This window comes from Cyphellophora attinorum (genome assembly GCF_001299255.1).
Source record: "Cyphellophora attinorum strain CBS 131958 chromosome Unknown Contig1, whole genome shotgun sequence".
Taxonomy (NCBI): Eukaryota; Fungi; Ascomycota; class Eurotiomycetes; order Chaetothyriales; family Cyphellophoraceae; genus Cyphellophora; species Cyphellophora attinorum.
The window spans coordinates 468,090-484,088 of NW_017253229.1; the positions used below are offsets into that span (position 1 = coordinate 468,090).

At 54.0% G+C, this 15,999-nt stretch overlaps 6 protein-coding genes across 6 annotated transcripts; 2 read left to right on the forward strand and 4 right to left on the reverse strand.

Moving 5' to 3' along the window:
- Positions 1-913: 913 nt before the first annotated feature.
- AB675_404 (Respiratory supercomplex factor 1, mitochondrial) lies at positions 914-1,507 on the reverse strand (the record flags this gene model as incomplete). The annotated part of the gene is made up of 1 exon (XM_018144159.1): positions 914-1,507. The coding sequence occupies one exon, from the start codon at positions 1,505-1,507 to the stop codon at positions 914-916; it is 594 nt and encodes a 197-aa protein (XP_018005759.1).
- Positions 1,508-2,232: 725 nt separating this feature from the next.
- AB675_405 (O-methylsterigmatocystin oxido) lies at positions 2,233-4,013 on the reverse strand (the record flags this gene model as incomplete). The annotated part of the gene is made up of 3 exons (XM_018144170.1): positions 2,233-2,725; positions 2,785-3,167; positions 3,216-4,013. The coding sequence occupies 3 exons, from the start codon at positions 4,011-4,013 to the stop codon at positions 2,233-2,235; spliced, it is 1,674 nt and encodes a 557-aa protein (XP_018005656.1).
- A 1,098-nt stretch (positions 4,014-5,111) lies between these two features.
- AB675_406 (Threonine dehydratase, mitochondrial) lies at positions 5,112-6,797 on the forward strand (the record flags this gene model as incomplete). Its single annotated transcript, XM_018144181.1, has 1 exon — positions 5,112-6,797. The coding sequence occupies one exon, from the start codon at positions 5,112-5,114 to the stop codon at positions 6,795-6,797; it is 1,686 nt and encodes a 561-aa protein (XP_018005940.1).
- Positions 6,798-7,101: 304 nt separating this feature from the next.
- On the forward strand, positions 7,102-8,679 carry AB675_407 (uncharacterized protein; the record flags this gene model as incomplete). The annotated part of the gene is made up of 1 exon (XM_018144192.1): positions 7,102-8,679. The coding sequence occupies one exon, from the start codon at positions 7,102-7,104 to the stop codon at positions 8,677-8,679; it is 1,578 nt and encodes a 525-aa protein (XP_018005840.1).
- Positions 8,680-9,435: 756 nt separating this feature from the next.
- On the reverse strand, positions 9,436-13,195 carry AB675_408 (DNA mismatch repair protein msh6; the record flags this gene model as incomplete). Its single annotated transcript, XM_018144203.1, has 3 exons — positions 9,436-9,901; positions 9,940-12,565; positions 12,613-13,195. 3 exons carry the CDS (start codon positions 13,193-13,195, stop codon positions 9,436-9,438), a joined length of 3,675 nt encoding a protein of 1,224 aa, XP_018005493.1.
- Positions 13,196-13,680: 485 nt separating this feature from the next.
- Positions 13,681-15,650, reverse strand: AB675_409 (Tyrosine--tRNA ligase, mitochondrial; the record flags this gene model as incomplete). The annotated part of the gene is made up of 3 exons (XM_018144214.1): positions 13,681-14,613; positions 14,665-15,481; positions 15,538-15,650. The coding sequence occupies 3 exons, from the start codon at positions 15,648-15,650 to the stop codon at positions 13,681-13,683; spliced, it is 1,863 nt and encodes a 620-aa protein (XP_018005615.1).
- Positions 15,651-15,999: the final 349 nt, after the last annotated feature.

Here is a 15,999-nt window from a genome sequence, read left to right on the forward strand (position 1 = left end):
CTAAAGCCTAAGTGCCTACGCAGCTGACTGGCTCACACGAGTGAGACCGGATGACGAGAGTGACATCTCGGGCCTTTCTTCGACGTCAAGTCTCGAATCCGGGGTTGGCCTCGATCTCGATCTCAAGATGTTACGTACCTAGTCCGCATCATTCACCATTACGCCTACTTCTTCAGACGCAAGGAGATCTGACCATTCGACTGACTGATTCCGGCTCATCACCTGCTTCATCTTCGCTCTCAAGCAGGCGACAGGTCGCTGGGCATCCTACAAGCAGGTCATCAGCGCATCACTACCCTGACTGTAACCCACGAAGGTTGCCACATGCACCCGGCGTGTGGGCGAACGACATTGAAGCTTCCTCTTGCACGAGTCTATCCGTCGCAGAGATCCAGGCGCGTCTTTAGTCTGCATCGCCAACTGAGCTCAGACTCAGCGCCAGCAACCACAGCCTCCCAGAAGCGTTCGCAGCCAAGGACTAGAGCGCCGCGTCTTTCCCTCGAACACTTTCTCATCCGTCAGCGCGTGATTGGCCTCTACCGAACGATCTTTCGAGCTCTACGTGCGCTCCCCAAGGGCTCGGGTCAGCGTACAGAGCTAGGTGCCTACGCAAGAGGCGAGTTCGAGAAGCATCGGGAGGTGACGGATGTGGGGAAGATCAGGTATCTGGTCAGTACTGGCAAGACCGAGTTCGATAGCATGAGGAGGTACTTGGACGAGATGGGAGGTCGATGACAGGGTCGTGGAGGCCATTTAAGACTACAAGGTCCGAGCACGGCGAGCATGTCTCATGCCTCGTCTGAGACTGGCGCTCGATAGAACTTTTGTACAAAATCTATCAACAACAAAGTAATCGGAACGCCTCAACCAACAACGGTCCTGACAGACCGCCAGACTCACGGTCAAGGATACCTCATGCTCTCCTCCACGCCCTGGCCGTCCTCTCAACCCATCCTTCCCTCCGCCACACCTCCCTCATACTCTTCGCAGGAGCCACCGGCGGCCCAACCGCCGCATCAACCTTCTTCCCCCTACTCTGCCTCTCAATCCGTTCCCTCCATTCCCGATCCTCCCGATCTCTAGCCTCCAACTCCGCCAACCACTTCTCCTTCTTCTCCAACTGCCGCTTCTCCTCCTCCACCCCCTCAAACTTCTTCCTTTGCATCCTCTCATCCTTGTAGAAGAAACTCCCCGCCACGATCGCCGCTAGCGTGAACCCCTGAGCGTATATTCTGGCCCGAAACATCTTGTTGGTGCGCGTTGGGTTGCCCACGCGGATGGATTTGGAGGCTTGGTAGAGGGCATAGCAGGTCGCGAGGCAGCCGAGGGGAATCAAGGGTTCTTGGCGGATCTTGCGGAAGAGTTTTTGGGAGCGGGATTCTTCGAAGAACTGATCGCCGAGTGAGGAGGGGAGGGAGCCGCCCGTTGTGAGAGGTGACTGGGGTGGTTCGACGGGCGTTGGAGGGGCGGAGGCCGGCGCAGCGGCGGATGCGGGTTGTTTCGACATGGCTGGGCTGTTGTCTAGGTCGTTTCGGTCGGGTACGTGCTCATGTGCGGGACAGCAGGTGTGTAGTTGTGCCTGGAAACAGTCCGCTCGGGTGGTATAACAAGGTCGCGAGTGGTGACGTTCTCGCACACGTGAAGAAGTTCTGATATGAATAGGGCCTCAGAACTGCTCGGGTTGAGTCTGTGTGAAGTTGGAAGGGGTGGCAGTGCTGCCTGTTGTCCGCGACAGCTCCAGATAAGTCTCCCGTTGAGCAGCAGTGTATTTCCGTCTGTGAGGAAGTTCGAGATGTCACCGCAAGCTTGTCTGCAATGGAGAATCAAAGTTGGAGTAACGATTCAGGCATACTCAAGACCGGATGACAAGGGTGGCACTTCACACAAAACGGAGGCAGCAGATCTCTCCTAACAGATAGTAAGTAGTAACAGGGCACACTATATAGCATTCGAAAGCTCTGCCACGGCACATCTCTGCTGTGCTACCGGACGTGTCCACTGTTGTTCGTGCCACGTTCGGAAGTACAACCAGGTCTGGGTAGGCTTACAGATTTGTAAGTAAATATACTGGTGGAAGCCGAAGACGACTTCGATTTGAAGCATGAGAGGAAGGTGCCGCTGTACGTTCATGCGCTCGTGGCACAGGGCAGGACTCCCTAGATATCAATCCAGACCTGCACTGGCAGTGACAATGCCCACGATGTCCGGTGTGCGAAGCCTAGACACAGCTCGTCAAACCTCACCCATCACAGCATCCTTGGTCGGCTCATACGTGGAGAACGCCATGCCCTCGGGCACCTTCTGCCACTGCCCGGTGCTTGGATCCAACAACGTCTCCTCACTTTCCTTCCAAGCCTGCCTGATCATCTCTTCCTTTTCCACGCTCCTCGGTCTGATAACGCAGTCGAACTTCTCAGGCAGCACGAACAAGCCTTGCGTAAGTCGCTCAACGTCCGGCGTGATCTCCTTGCCGGTGTCCGGGTCAATTGCTTTGCGGAAATTGAATGCCCAGAGGAGCCGTGAGATCGCGAGGAATAGAGAGCGTTCCGCAATGTGCATGCCCTGGCAGACACGGCGGCCGGAGCCGAATATAAAGGAGCGGGTGTGGAGGGTGCCGGGATCGGAGGACATGACGGACTCGAAGATCGTGAGCTTGTCGCTCAGGAATCTGGTTGGGTCGAACATGCGTGGATTAGGAAACTTCGCAGGGTTCATGTGGATTGTCCTGAAAATCCATGAGCGCCTGGTCGTCAGGGGCTGAGCAAGGGCAAGGCCGCGACTTACCAGACATTGGTGATGACTGTGCTGTCTTTGGGGATTCGATAGCCCATGTATTGGTCCTCTTGTATGTTGGAGTGAGGCACGCCGAGAATGTTTGTAGGCATCCATCTCAAAGTCTCTTTGACGCAACCCCGTACGAGTGGTAGATTCGCATAATCTTCCATGTCTGGCATACGGCTTGAGCCGACGACCCTATCAATCTCGTCTTGGACTTGCTTCTGCACATCTTGAAAGACTGTCATCGCCTGAATGAACGCGATGAGCTCCGATGCTGTGGTGTCGGACCCTGCCTCGAGAAGAGAGCCACTCGTGTAACCAGCCAAGTCATCAGAAAACCAATCTTTCTCCTTCTGCTGAGCATTGACCAAATCGACACAGAAGCATGGCTTTTGACCGTATGTCAGCACATGCATTTCTCGTGGGAGACCGCTTACCATTGTTGTACCAGCCTGAATGCCAGCCTTGGCCTTAAGCCAATGGCCGACGTATAATTCCTTCTCCTTCTTGTGCAATCGTTTGGCATATCGGTGATTAGGCACAAGAAAGTCAGGCAGACTCTGTAACACTGGGAAGAGATCCAAGAGCTGCGATGCTGCGTTGCCAGCCACCTCAGCCCAGTGCTCGAACCCTGTGAAAAGCTGCTGCAGTTTCGGATCATTTATGCTCAGTGTGCGAAATCCGAACACCATTTGAGTTGTCAAGGAATTGGTATAGCGTCGGATATGGTTTGCAAATTCTTTTGGCTGCTCCAACATACCCAGCAGCATGAACTTGTTCTCGAGGTCTTGATACGGAACATAGGTAACAGCAGCCTTGATATTGAGGATGTTGTGAATCATCTTGTGTATGAGTCGCCAGCGTCCAGAGTACGGCATCAAAAGCATTCTCAATCCACCACTAGCGATGTCCATACCGACGTACATATCGGGACGAGAGGAGTAAATGTTACTGCGCTTGTCGAGAAGGTCTTTCACGGCAGTATCAGAAGAGAGAACGATAAATGTCCTGGTCCCGAGCATCAAGGAGTAAATTGGACCATATTCTTGAGCCCACTTCGAGAACTGACGGTGGCCGTCCTTCGAAGGCATCAGATGCAAATTGCCAAGTATCGGGATCGTAGGTGGTCCTGGTGGGATTCCCGGCGGTCGTCTGCCAACCTGCAGAAGTCTGTAAAGCCCTACTATCGCGACCACAACGGCAGCAATGCCGACCGCGGATTGAGTCATAGCCATGGCGAGTGCGAGAAGAACTCCGACAACAGGCACGCTTTTCGTCCGAGCAGGAAGAATGTATATCGAAATCGCAGTAGTCGCACTGAAAACCAAGGCGAACAACAGGTCTTTGCTTTATAATACGCTGGTCTGAGGCTAGGACCAGGTTGCTGATCGAAAACGCTCATTTCGACACGGACTACCTTTCGGTATCAACGTGGACTTGCGCGTGTGGACGACTCCCCTGCCTGCACATCTTCACATCCAGGTCTCATTCGTCAGACGACTTAAACATACCATAGCAGATAGTAACGTTGGCCTTGATTTGAGTCGCTTAGTACATCTCTGCATACCGGTTAATGTCCATTCGCGGGGAAAATTTCGAGGCTGCAAGACAACATCAGGACTTTGATTTAATATCAAGCAGAAGTCGACCCTCTATCGCAGCATATAGCTGGAATGAGGCATCTCATAGCAGTAAGCTGATGAAGGCAACGGGCGTGGGAGTTCTCCACGACGCCACAACAGCTTCCTAAAGGGTTCTCACGCCGTCAGGCTTGACGCCTTGTTTCAGTGAGCACGGCGGAGGCAGCAAGAGCCTACCTAAGTGCGCTTAACATGCTGCATAAGCGAGAGGATGAGGGGCAAAACCCGGGTAGTACGAACCCACGCTCTTCATTCCCAATCAACTTGATCGTTATGGTGTCGAGCTGCGGGCAACGGACGTGATGGTAGCAATTCTGTGACCAGTTGATCCGAACGGCGCATACCTGGCACTCGCGTGAGGCTTGGATGTCCTGCCTGCCTCACAGACACGCGTTGATCTGTAGATCGCATACACCGAATCCAGCATTTCAGACAGCATGTACTCCGGCCAGCGTGCTGTTGGATGGGGCAATGCCTACGACCAGCCCTTAAGCAATGATTTCATGGATTTGATGATTGTGGAAGAAGACGGAGGTAGATTTGTTCTTTGCTAGTGATGTTTGCTTCAACGCGTCTGCGGGGAAATGCTTCTCCGATTTCCGGCCTCTCGTATCAAAAGTTCAACAAAGTCGACAACCGCAGATGCGGTGACAGCTCTTCCAGCGTCTTTCAGACAGCTTCTGAGCTTCCAGCATGGCGCAAGTCGAATCGCCGCGCGTCAATGGCGCTCACACACCCAAGCGATCGAGTTTAGTCCTCACCGAGTATGCCGCAACACCTACACCTCCACACGAGCGAACAGCCGTGCCAAAGTTCGATGTACCTCACGATCTGCTCCTGCCAACAGGCTACCCGGACTATCTGAGGCTCATCCTGAGCTCAAGAGTGTACGATGTCGTAGAAGAGACACCTCTGAGTCATGCAGTCAACCTCTCGAACCGTCTGGAGTGCAAAGTATGGCTGAAACGGGAAGATCTATTGCCTGTCTTCAGCTTCAAGTTGCGTGGCGCATACAACAGAATGGCACATCTGCCAAGAGAAGACGCATGGAAGGGCGTCATTGCTGTCTCGGCTGGCAATCATGCTCAGGGTGTCGCATACTCGGCTAGACATTTAAAGATGCCGGCGACCATTGTGATGCCCGAGGGCACGCCAGCGATCAAGCATAGGAACGTTAGCAGACTCGGTGGCAACGTGGTGCTGCATGGGCCCGACTTTGATTCAGCAAAAGCTCACGGAGCCGACCTGCAGAAGCAGCATGGACTCATCAATATCCCTCCGTTCGACGACCCGTATGTGATTGCTGGTCAAGGCACTATAGGAGCTGAACTGTTGAGGCAAGCGTCGCTACAGAACCTGAGAGCTATCTTCTGCTGTGTGGGTGGTGGAGGTCTCATAGCTGGCATCGGCGTCTATGTGAAGCGGATAGCACCACATATCAAGATCATCGGTGTCGAAGCAAGTGATGCAAATGCGATGGTGCAGAGTCTTGCAGCCGGCAAGCGAGTCATGCTCAAGGATGTGGGTCTGTTTGCCGACGGAGCTGCAGTGAAGTTCGTAGGAGAGGAGACATTCAGGATATGTCAGGAGGTGGTTGACGAAGTCATCCAGGTCAGCACAGACGAGATCTGTGCCGCTATCAAGGACGTCTTCGAGGATACGAGATCGATACTGGAACCCGCAGGAGCCTTATCCCTCGCAGGGCTGAAGAAGTGGGTTGTACAAAATCCCTCAGCAGACGTCAATCGAGAACTGGTCGCAATTGCCAGCGGTGCAAACATGAATTTTGACCGATTGAAGTTTGTTAGTGAACGAGCTAGTATCGGTGAGGGCAAAGAGGCTCTGCTATCGGTCGACATCCCCGAGAAGCCAGGCTCCTTCGTGAACCTGGTCGAGGCAGTTCTACCACAAGCTGTGACAGAATTCAACTACAGATATTCCACCTCCAGCCAAGCAAATGTGCTCATGGGTATCTCAGTCACCTCAGCAACCACCCGAGCTGAGGAGCTCGAGTCGCTGTTCACGAGACTGCAACGAGATGGTATGACTGCAGAAGACATCTCCAACAACGAATTGGCCAAGCAGCACATCCGATATTTCGTGGGAGGCAGATCTACAGCGACGGACGAGCGCGTGTTCATGTTCACATTCCCCGAGCGTCCCGGAGCTCTATTCAGATTTCTTCGTACTCTTCGGCCAGGACAGAACATCTCTGCTTTCCAGTATCGAAATGTGGGCGGCGACATTGGCAACATCCTGGTGGCAATACAGTGTCCTGACTCGGAAAGAGAAGAATTGAATTCCTTCTTGAAGGAGGTCGGATATCCTTACACCGAATGTACGGATGACAGGATGTACAAGAAGTTTCTCAGAGCGTGATGATATGATACCCACAAGGCGGCGTTCGAGTAAGCTAGACTGGGAGGACCTCAGGGTCGGGCTCAGACCGGCGAAGTGATAGACTAGATAGCACTTCGATCTTTTCGACTTCAATCTGTCACAAGTGGACATGCTTTTTGATGAATGGTTGCCCATGCGCGCTGCCTCGTGAGACAAGGCAACGCGGCCTTGGCATTTGTAGATGTAAACTCTTTCGTCAAACCCAACGACTTTGTCTGCACAGTAGCGGCGCCGGTTCGTAAGCAACTCTTCACATGATGCAAGTCGCTCCTCTGAAACAGCAATGTCGGCAACTCACTCGTTGGAGGACATCGATATTCCGAGCTCCCCACCACTCCCACGGGGTGAAAGCAGTCAGGCAAGGTTTCGACCTCGCTCACAGGATACATACGCGACACGAGTCAATCGATATCATGGTCCAGCCTCGACATGGCTGACATACACCAAAGAAGAACGCGCCATTGTCGAGTCACTAGATGACGAGCATGCACAGGACCTCAGTCTCCATCTGCTCAATGCTCATGGGCTCCAGCAGCGGGCAAGTGATCCCGACGGGGCCCAACAAACAACAAGGAAGGGCATGCAACCGGGTCAGGTAGGAGCAGACCCAGAGGACGATCATTCGGTCTGGCGACCTCACAGACGATGGACCGCGTGGCCACTGCCGCCCGAGCAAGTACCCCGAGACACCGAAATTTCTCAGAGCGGGTACGGCAGCGTTTCAGCCCCGGATCATCGTCCAAGCGCCTGGCTAGAGGAGCAGCTTTTTGCACATGTCACCAAAGTAGCTCGTCGACGATGGGAGGCACGCACATGGGCAGTCACCGCCGAGGCCGCTGGGAAGGGCGCGAACAGTGGAAAAAAGCGCGTTTCGCCGCCGAGGTCAACGTCACGATCAAACACCAATGCCGCAAGCGATCACAAGTCGACATCCAAGGCCACCACTCCAGCAGCCGCGACCGACGTTACGGAGACTTGGAGCTCTGACTCCGAGCTCGGCGAAGGCATGATCACATCACAAGTCTACCTAGCCGACTCAGATGAAGAGGCACCCAACACTAGCAAAGCTGGGGGCCATCACTCAGACGACAGCGAAGACGAGGACATGACTCCCGTCCCGATCGCAGACGACGAAGTCGCCAAAAAGCTACTGCTCCCCAGTATCCGACATACCATGAGCCGATTTGACGATCTACTACTCGCCTTGCACAAGGCACGAAAGAGCTACTCAACGGGCCTACCACGCCATAACGGCGACTACGACACAGAAGACGCCGAGACCACTGCCACGGACACATCGCGACCACGCAAGCGGCGGCGTACGCGGTCAAGATCGAGATCTCGCTTCCGCGATAGTGCGCCGCCAGCCAATCAAGCAAACCCAGCCGAGCCACCCAAGAGAGCCCTAGGACTCCGCGACTGGAGCGACATAGTCGGCATGGCCGCCATAATCGGCTGGGACACCGACGTCGTCGGCCGAGTCAGCGAAAAGTGTGCGAACCTGTTCAACGAGAACATGACTTTTCGCACATTCCACGAGCCAAACGAAACCAGCAAGGGACCCACATGGGAGGAGACGTTCGCATCCACAACTCTCGCCGGCACAGACCCAGCCCAAGAAGATGAAGGTCGATCACCCTACCAGCTACCGTCAAACGCATCCGGTACGGCGCATCTTGCAAACTCTGCCACGGAGACAAGACGAAATGTGAACCCGACCCCGATCCCAACTCGAACTCAACCTCCTGCCTTCGCTGCAAATCTCAATATGCAACCTGCTCGGGCATCGACATCCAGATCATCGGCCTTGAGTGTCCTCACGCACACTGCAAGCGCCATAGAAAGTCCTTCCAGAAATTGAGTCACCTACGCCGCCACATCCAGGAAGTACACAACACCAGAAAAATGTTCCTGCCAGAGTCGTCACCGCATTTTCCTTCGTCGGAGGGCGAGGGCTACACCACAGGGGGAAGTGGCGCAGGGGACTACTTCTGCCCCGTGAAGGACTGTCCACGACACCACGAAAAAGGGTTCAATAGAGGTACAAGGCTATATGAACATATTCGCGGGATGCACCCGGAGGTGGATGTCGAAGAGGTGAAGCGGTTGGAGACATTGAGGCGGGGAGAGAAGCGAGGGAGAGCGAGGTGGAAATCACAGCAAGGGACGGACAGGGGTGGTGAGGTTGTGGCGGGCACTGCAAAGCACAGCCTTGGCCGAAGCCGCACAACGGCATCGACGAGGGGCAGGACGGGTGACAGCAGCTCGAGCAGTGATAGCAGCGACAGTGAATACGAGTCAGAGGAAGAGGACGAGTCATAGTCGTCAAGCTGAACCGACGGGCTGGAATCTAGGATAGTACATCTGTTCCGGCCTCAATGTAATCCATCGGCCTCTCATCTGGCAGCTCGCCGCCATTCGCTTCGCTTCGCTTTGCTGCAACCCGACAGATATTGATACAGGAATCGAAACATATATTGTGCTTTTCCGTCACCCACACACCGTCTCGAAATCTGGCTCCCGCTTTTCGCCGTGGCGCGATCTTTTCGTCTGCGGTCCCCGCGCCGCGCACCTCGAGATGTCGCATGCCTCGACACACAGTCCTGGCTTGGGCAGCTCACAGCCGGTCAATAGCGCCCATCAACCCTTTCAGCAGACGCTCCTGCTCCTCAGCGTTCATAGCTCCCTCTTCATCATCGCCATCTCGCATGATAGCCGCCATGTCACTGACAACCCCCAACGGCACCTCACCAACGACCATCTTTTCTCCCACTGCTCCATCAGTATCGACCTTCACTTTCTTCCCCATCAGCTTCTGTCCCAACCGACTCGTCGTCTCCCACGCCTCCGCCGTCTCCTCCGCCCGCGCAATCACCCGTCTCGGGATCCCACACATACCCGCACAATGCATGCCAAAGCTGCCCTCACTGACCCCTTCCTCCAGCTTGTATAGAAATGTAACCCTCTTCTCCTCTTCATCCACCAAGATTTTCATCCGCTTCGTCACCACTTCCTTGCTGTATGCAAATTCGGCAGCTAGACTGTGATAATGCGTGGCGAAGAAACCCAAGCACCCAACTTGGCTGGCGAGGTGATGCAGCACGGCCTGCGCGACCGCGACGCGTCGTGCGAAGATGTGCCGCGGCCCAACTCGTCTAGAATCACGAGGCTGCGGGAGGTGGCTTCAGTAAGGATCTTTTTAGTCTCGGCGAGTTCAACGAAAAAGGTCGACTGATTGGCAAAGATGTGATCTTGGGCGCCCAAACGAGACATGATGCGGTCGACGGGTGTGAGGCGGGCTGAGGTGCAGGGGAGGTAGCAGCCGACTTGGGCCATGATGGTTGCGATGCAGGTCATGCGGAGGACAGTGGACTTGCCGGCTGCGTTGGCGCCCGTCAGCAGCGTCATGTTGGTAGTGTTGCCGCCGAGAACGATGTCGTTGGGGATGAAATCGTCGACATTATCGATGATGCAGGGGTGGCGGAGGTCGATAAGTTCCATGACCGAGCGTTCGTCCTCGACAAATTCAGGGCGGCAGGATGGCTGACCGAGACTTTGTGAAGCCTTTGCTAGCGAGATGAGGCAGTCGAGCTGAGCAATAATCCGAGTCGATGCAAGCCAGATCTCGTAGTGCTCGGCGAATCGTTCGCAGAAGCGGTCCTTGACCTGCCCAACGATCTGAGCGTGCGTTTCCTGAGCCTCCTGCAGCTTTCGAACAAGAACCTTAAGCTCAGGAAAATAGTAGCGCTTGACTGCCTGTGTGGCTGACATTTGGTCCCAGTGTTTCGGCACCTTGATCTTAACTGGTACCTCGAGTTGATAGATCTCCTTGCCTACATCTCTGTAGTGAATCGATTTGGAGCCAAGGTCCTTCCTCTGTTTCTCAAGTATGTTATTCAGCTTCTTCTGTATCTCTTCGATGTAGTCTTGAGACTCATCGAAATCTGGCTCGATGCCGCGCTCTGGCACCAAGACGCCGTGGTCTCGGGCCTTTTTGCGATCAAAGGCAGTCGACCAGTACTCGAGCCGAGGGCCGAGCTCTGGCATTGCAGAAATGAGTTGTTCAATGACGCCTTCACCATTCTTGCCACCGCCGGAGTCCTTCAGGAGTGACATCGTATGATCAATCTGCTCGAACCCGTCAAGCACTCGAACAAAATCCTCAGCGCTCAACTTTTTGGCATGTACCCTGGAGATCAAACGCTCTAGATCAGGCATCTTGGTCATCTGGGAGGTGAAGCGATCTGTGACCTTGGTGTCAGCATTGAGTGAATCGACCGCATCCAGTCGGGCATTGATCTTCGTGATGTCCATCAGTGGATGAGAAACCCATTGCTTGAGCATGCGCTTGCCGAAGGGTGTTATGCAACGGTTTAGCAGCTGAAACAAGGTACCGTCAACACCACCATCGAAAGTGTTGTTGAAGATCTCGAGATTGATGAGAGTCTGACCGTCGAGAACAAGGGTCGAAGCTTTCCTTATAGGATCGTAGCGGACGAAGTTACCAACAGTGATCTGATCCTTTTCGATCTTCAGAAGTCGCAGGTAGTGGATGAGTGCACCAAGTGAAGACATCAAAAGATCTTGGTCTTTCGCCTCCTCAAGAGCAGCTGGCCATGCGTCTGTGAAGTAGTCGTTGGCTTCGATTTCCTTGGCAGTGATGTGAGCTTCCCAGAATTCCTTGCCTGGCTTCAAGTAGTTCCAGATGGTAGTCGGTCCTGTGTTGTTCTTCAGGATTCGCATGGCCTTGACGGACACACAGCCTTTCTCCATAAGCAGCTCTTGAGGCCGTGTTTGAGCTATGAAGGTCTCAAACTTGGTCAGACTTGCGTCGTCGATCCATTGAGCAATGTGGAACTGGCTCGTCGAAGTGTCGACAAACGAGATGCCAAATGCTGGCAAGTCGTTGATCTCTGACTCTTTGATAGCCACACAGAACGTGGACATATCACTTTGAAGCATTGTGCCATCAACTAGCGTTCCGGCAGTCAAAACGCACGCGAGCTCACGCTTGATGACTTTGTCGGTCTTCTTCTGAACTTTCGGCTTAGGCTTCTCGTCGTCGCGCTCTCGCATCTCCTTACCTAATGCTGTCTCTTGCTGATCGACACGAGCAATTTTGTAGCCTTTTGCCACGAATTGAGCAGCCCAGTGGTCCAGACTCGACTCAGGCACGCCCACCATTCTCATGTTGACTCGATCAGTGAGCTTGAGATCGAAGAGTTGGTGACCGATGGTGGCGTCTTTCTCGTACAGCTCGTAGAACTTGCCCTTCTTGAAGAACACAATCGTGTCCCACCATTTCTGCTTGATCTCCCAGTATTGTGTCTCGAACGCAGAGAAGTCTCTCCAAGCGTTCGGTGGGATATACAGAGTCCTTGGGTCGTAGTCTGGAGAGCCAGGTTTGTTCCTATCGATATCCATGATGTCCGCGAGCCAAGCATGCCGTTTCTCAGGTTCAGAACGAGCCTTCTGCTTCCTATCCTGATCGGATTTCTTCGAGGGCAGATTGACCGGCCTTGCTCGGAGCGGCTGTGGATTGTCCGGGTCGTAGGCCCACTGAGCTGCCGTCGATGCCTCGAGGTCCATGTCAACATCCTCTTCGTCATCGCTTTTGATCTTAGGCACAGTGAGATGCGTTGATGAGCCCTCGGACTTTGCTCCTTTCCCAGACTTGCTGGCTTTCTTACGCTTGGCTGGTTTCACATCGTCGTCGGACTCGTCAGGAACAACGAAATCGTCGATATCTGCTCAAGATCAATACCTCGTCAATAGACCGTATCTTAGACCTTACCATCATCATCGTCCTCCGCAGCGTCATCTGCTTGCTCGTAGACATCCTCGTCCGCACTCTCGGACACCTTCCTCCGCTTCACAGGCGGCTGCTTCTCGTCTCGCGCTCTAGCTCTAGGTCTCGGTTTGAAAACGTCATCGTCACTATCGTCGCTCTCAACATAGTTGATCTTCTTCTTTGCCTTGCGGGAAGGTGTGATCTGCCCAAGGATCGCCTGCTCCGTGTCATTGGCTCCATTAGTCTGCGCCTCGTCAGCTGAGACTGGAGAGGGCAGGCCAACTTTGGCAACGGCGGAGCAGCTTGCCTGCACTGTGACGGACTCTTCGACTTCGTCTTCTTCAGGGACGACTGCGTCACTGCTTGGCTGAGGCGTGAGCTGAGATCCTCGTACAGGTGCGGCGTACTTGTTGCTGAGATTCTTGCGAGGTGAGCTGCGTTCTGGCAGACTCCTCTGAGTCGAGGGACCGGTAGACGGTGTTTTCGAAAAGAAGCCGAGCAGCGTCTTCTGTCCACTCCCAGAGGCACCTTTCTTCAAAGGTGGTGGCCCTGGAGTGCTGATTGCTGCAGCTTTCTTGGGCGGCATGGTGAACGCAACGACTGCTCCAATCAGCTCGCAGATGAGAAGAAAGTGAGGCGTGAAAAACGGTGGGCGTCAATATCGAGGTGCAACCTTCGAACTTTTGGATCCCCAAAACGCGTGACGCGGTCCAAAATGCAGGGCGCGTCCCTGCCGAAGGTGTTCCTTCCTTCCCCACACTCCTTGCGGCTCCGAGTCATCGGTGAGCCCTGGAGTCCTTCGGTGCGACTCGACAGTACTACCACATCTACGTTCACCTGGGCCTGCTACGGTGGTCTTGATTCAGTCCTGAGCATAGGATGCGGCTTCTATCCGAGGCACCTACTATATCCCTTGTCTATATGGTCCCACTAAGATCCAACCTCGCACTCGTCAAATGCTATTAGCTATACACTGTTGTGACACTATCTACACTCCCATTCGCCTGATCTTCTATGCATGTCACCCTTGTTGCGACCGGACCGGTCCCGCATGGCGACCTCCTCGAAAGATCACGCCCGATCGTCCTCTCCCGGGCTCCCCCAGCGCCTTGATCGCAGCTTCAGGCGTACTGGCAACTTGCCCGTGTCTCGCAAGAACTGTTCAACTTTTTGACGTTTCCTACCGCCTGTTCCTGGAGATCCGACACCAGTCCACCCTTCCTGGTCTGGTGTCCGCTCAATGCTGGTCAGATCTGTGCTGCGTCTGCGTTGATCATCTTTCGGATTCGCTGGAGATAGATGTGCCTGCTCGTCTTTAAGTGCTGCTGCTGTACCGTCGAATCCTGGGCATTTCAGGCCCCGTGCGATGAATTCGGCATCCGGTATGATCTCGATGACCTTGATCCGCCATTTGCCACTTCGCAGTACGAAGAGACGCTCGTCAATCACGAAATGCTTCCACGCGTCGTAGAGCGGGCTTGTGATCGGGACGTACGCCAGAGAGTCGCCAGGACCAGTCTCCTCACCTTTGGCTTCTTTGCGGCCTGCAATATATGCGCCTTTTGCATTGATCAAGCGCTGAGCCTCGCTCTTGGATTGAGCGAAACCTGCTGACCAAAGGACGTTCGACATTGGCCGGCCAATGACCGCAGACCGTGGGAGCACCATCTTTGTCCTTCCGTACTTCTCAATATCTTGAGGTGGCCCATTTGTGCTCACCGATGGGTGCGGCTCGATCTTCGCTTGTCTCTGCTCAGACTGCTCTACCAGCTGGGCCATCGTCATGTTCTTGTTGAATAAGTTTCGATGTTGACTTTCTGCAACCTGGGACGCTTCAAGACCATGGATCAACTCGACAAATTCCTTGGCAAGTTTGTGTTGTGCAACTCGTTTCGACTCGTTCTGCCGGTGTTCGACCATGACAGCTTCGATCTCTGGGATCGGCAGGAAGGTGAACATCTTCAGATACTTTTCGACGTCGGCGTCTGCTGTACGAAGCCAGAACTTTGGACATGTCAGCCATGATCATCTTGCACAGGAACATTCCACTCTCACCTGATAGAGGTCAAAATGACTCGTCATGTCTTCATTGAGCCAAACAGCGTTACCTGCGCTCTTGCCGAATTTCTCACCACTCGTTGTGGTCAACAGCGGCGTTGTAAATCCCATGGGCCACTCCGTCACGTCATCCTGATTGCGCTCTGGTTCCTCTTTGAACAGCTTATCCATCTTCTCCATCCAAGGGACATCTTTCTTCGCCGTCAATTTGACCGCTTCCGCGCCCTGAAGAATGTTGCCGAATTGATCTGCACCACCAATCTGGACCTGCGTACCGGTCTTGAACATCTGCCACCAGTCCCATCCTTGCATAAGTGGATAGGCAAATTCAGCAAAGCTCATGCCGTCACCGTGTTCGAGTCGGTTCTTGACACTATCCCGTCCAAGCATGGGACCTATGCGGACATACCGTCCCATTGTGATCAGCATCTCGCGCCAGGTCAACTTCTCGTACCAGCGCGAGTTATTGACCAGAGATCTTCGCCATGCCCACTCGTGCGTCCAACCCCTCCGCCCCGCATAGCGTTCCATCAGCTCCCCAAACCGCTTGAGCTGTGTGTGCATGATCGCAACATTTGCACTATGCTCGAGCTTCCCCATGGTGGGTCGAGCGCTAAGCCTACCTTCTGGGTCTCCGATCCTGCCAGTCGCGCCTCCGAGAAGAAAAGTTACGCTGTAGCCGTGGACATACATCCAGGAGAGTGCCATAAACGGGATCATGTGGCCGACATGTAGACTGGGGGCAGTCGGGTCGACACCGCAGTAGACACCCACCCGGCGGGAGTCGAGTAGCTTCTTCAGATCTTCACGCGTACTGCCGTAGATTAACTTCGATCACGGATAGAACGTACTGTAGGGATCAGAACTTACCCAACGATCTGATGCAAGAGTCCCCGTTCCTCCAAGACATCGACGACACTTTTCTTCAGGCCATTTTTGATATCCTTGCGACGCTTCTGCCAATCGGCCTCCGCTGCCTTCATATTCTGGAGGTGATTTCTGGTGATCCATCTCCGTTGCTGATGCACATTTGCGACGCCTGGCTGATCTCGCCTCCACCTGAGACGGCCAAATTCTGGTGTCCTGATCGTCGAACCCGATGCCACAGGGTCAGACGCAGACCTTCGAGACCGTTCAACACAACTCGGACAGATCCATGCCCCGGGTCGACTCCGAGCACTCCTGAACGCGGACTGCTGCAGCAACATCAAAAGACCAGAAAGTGATAAACGCGCAATACAGTACAAGAAACGAAATGAAGAGCTAGTGGGCCAAAAGAACGTGATGTACTATGACGATGCAGAGATTCAAGCAATGGAAAACAACTTTCGT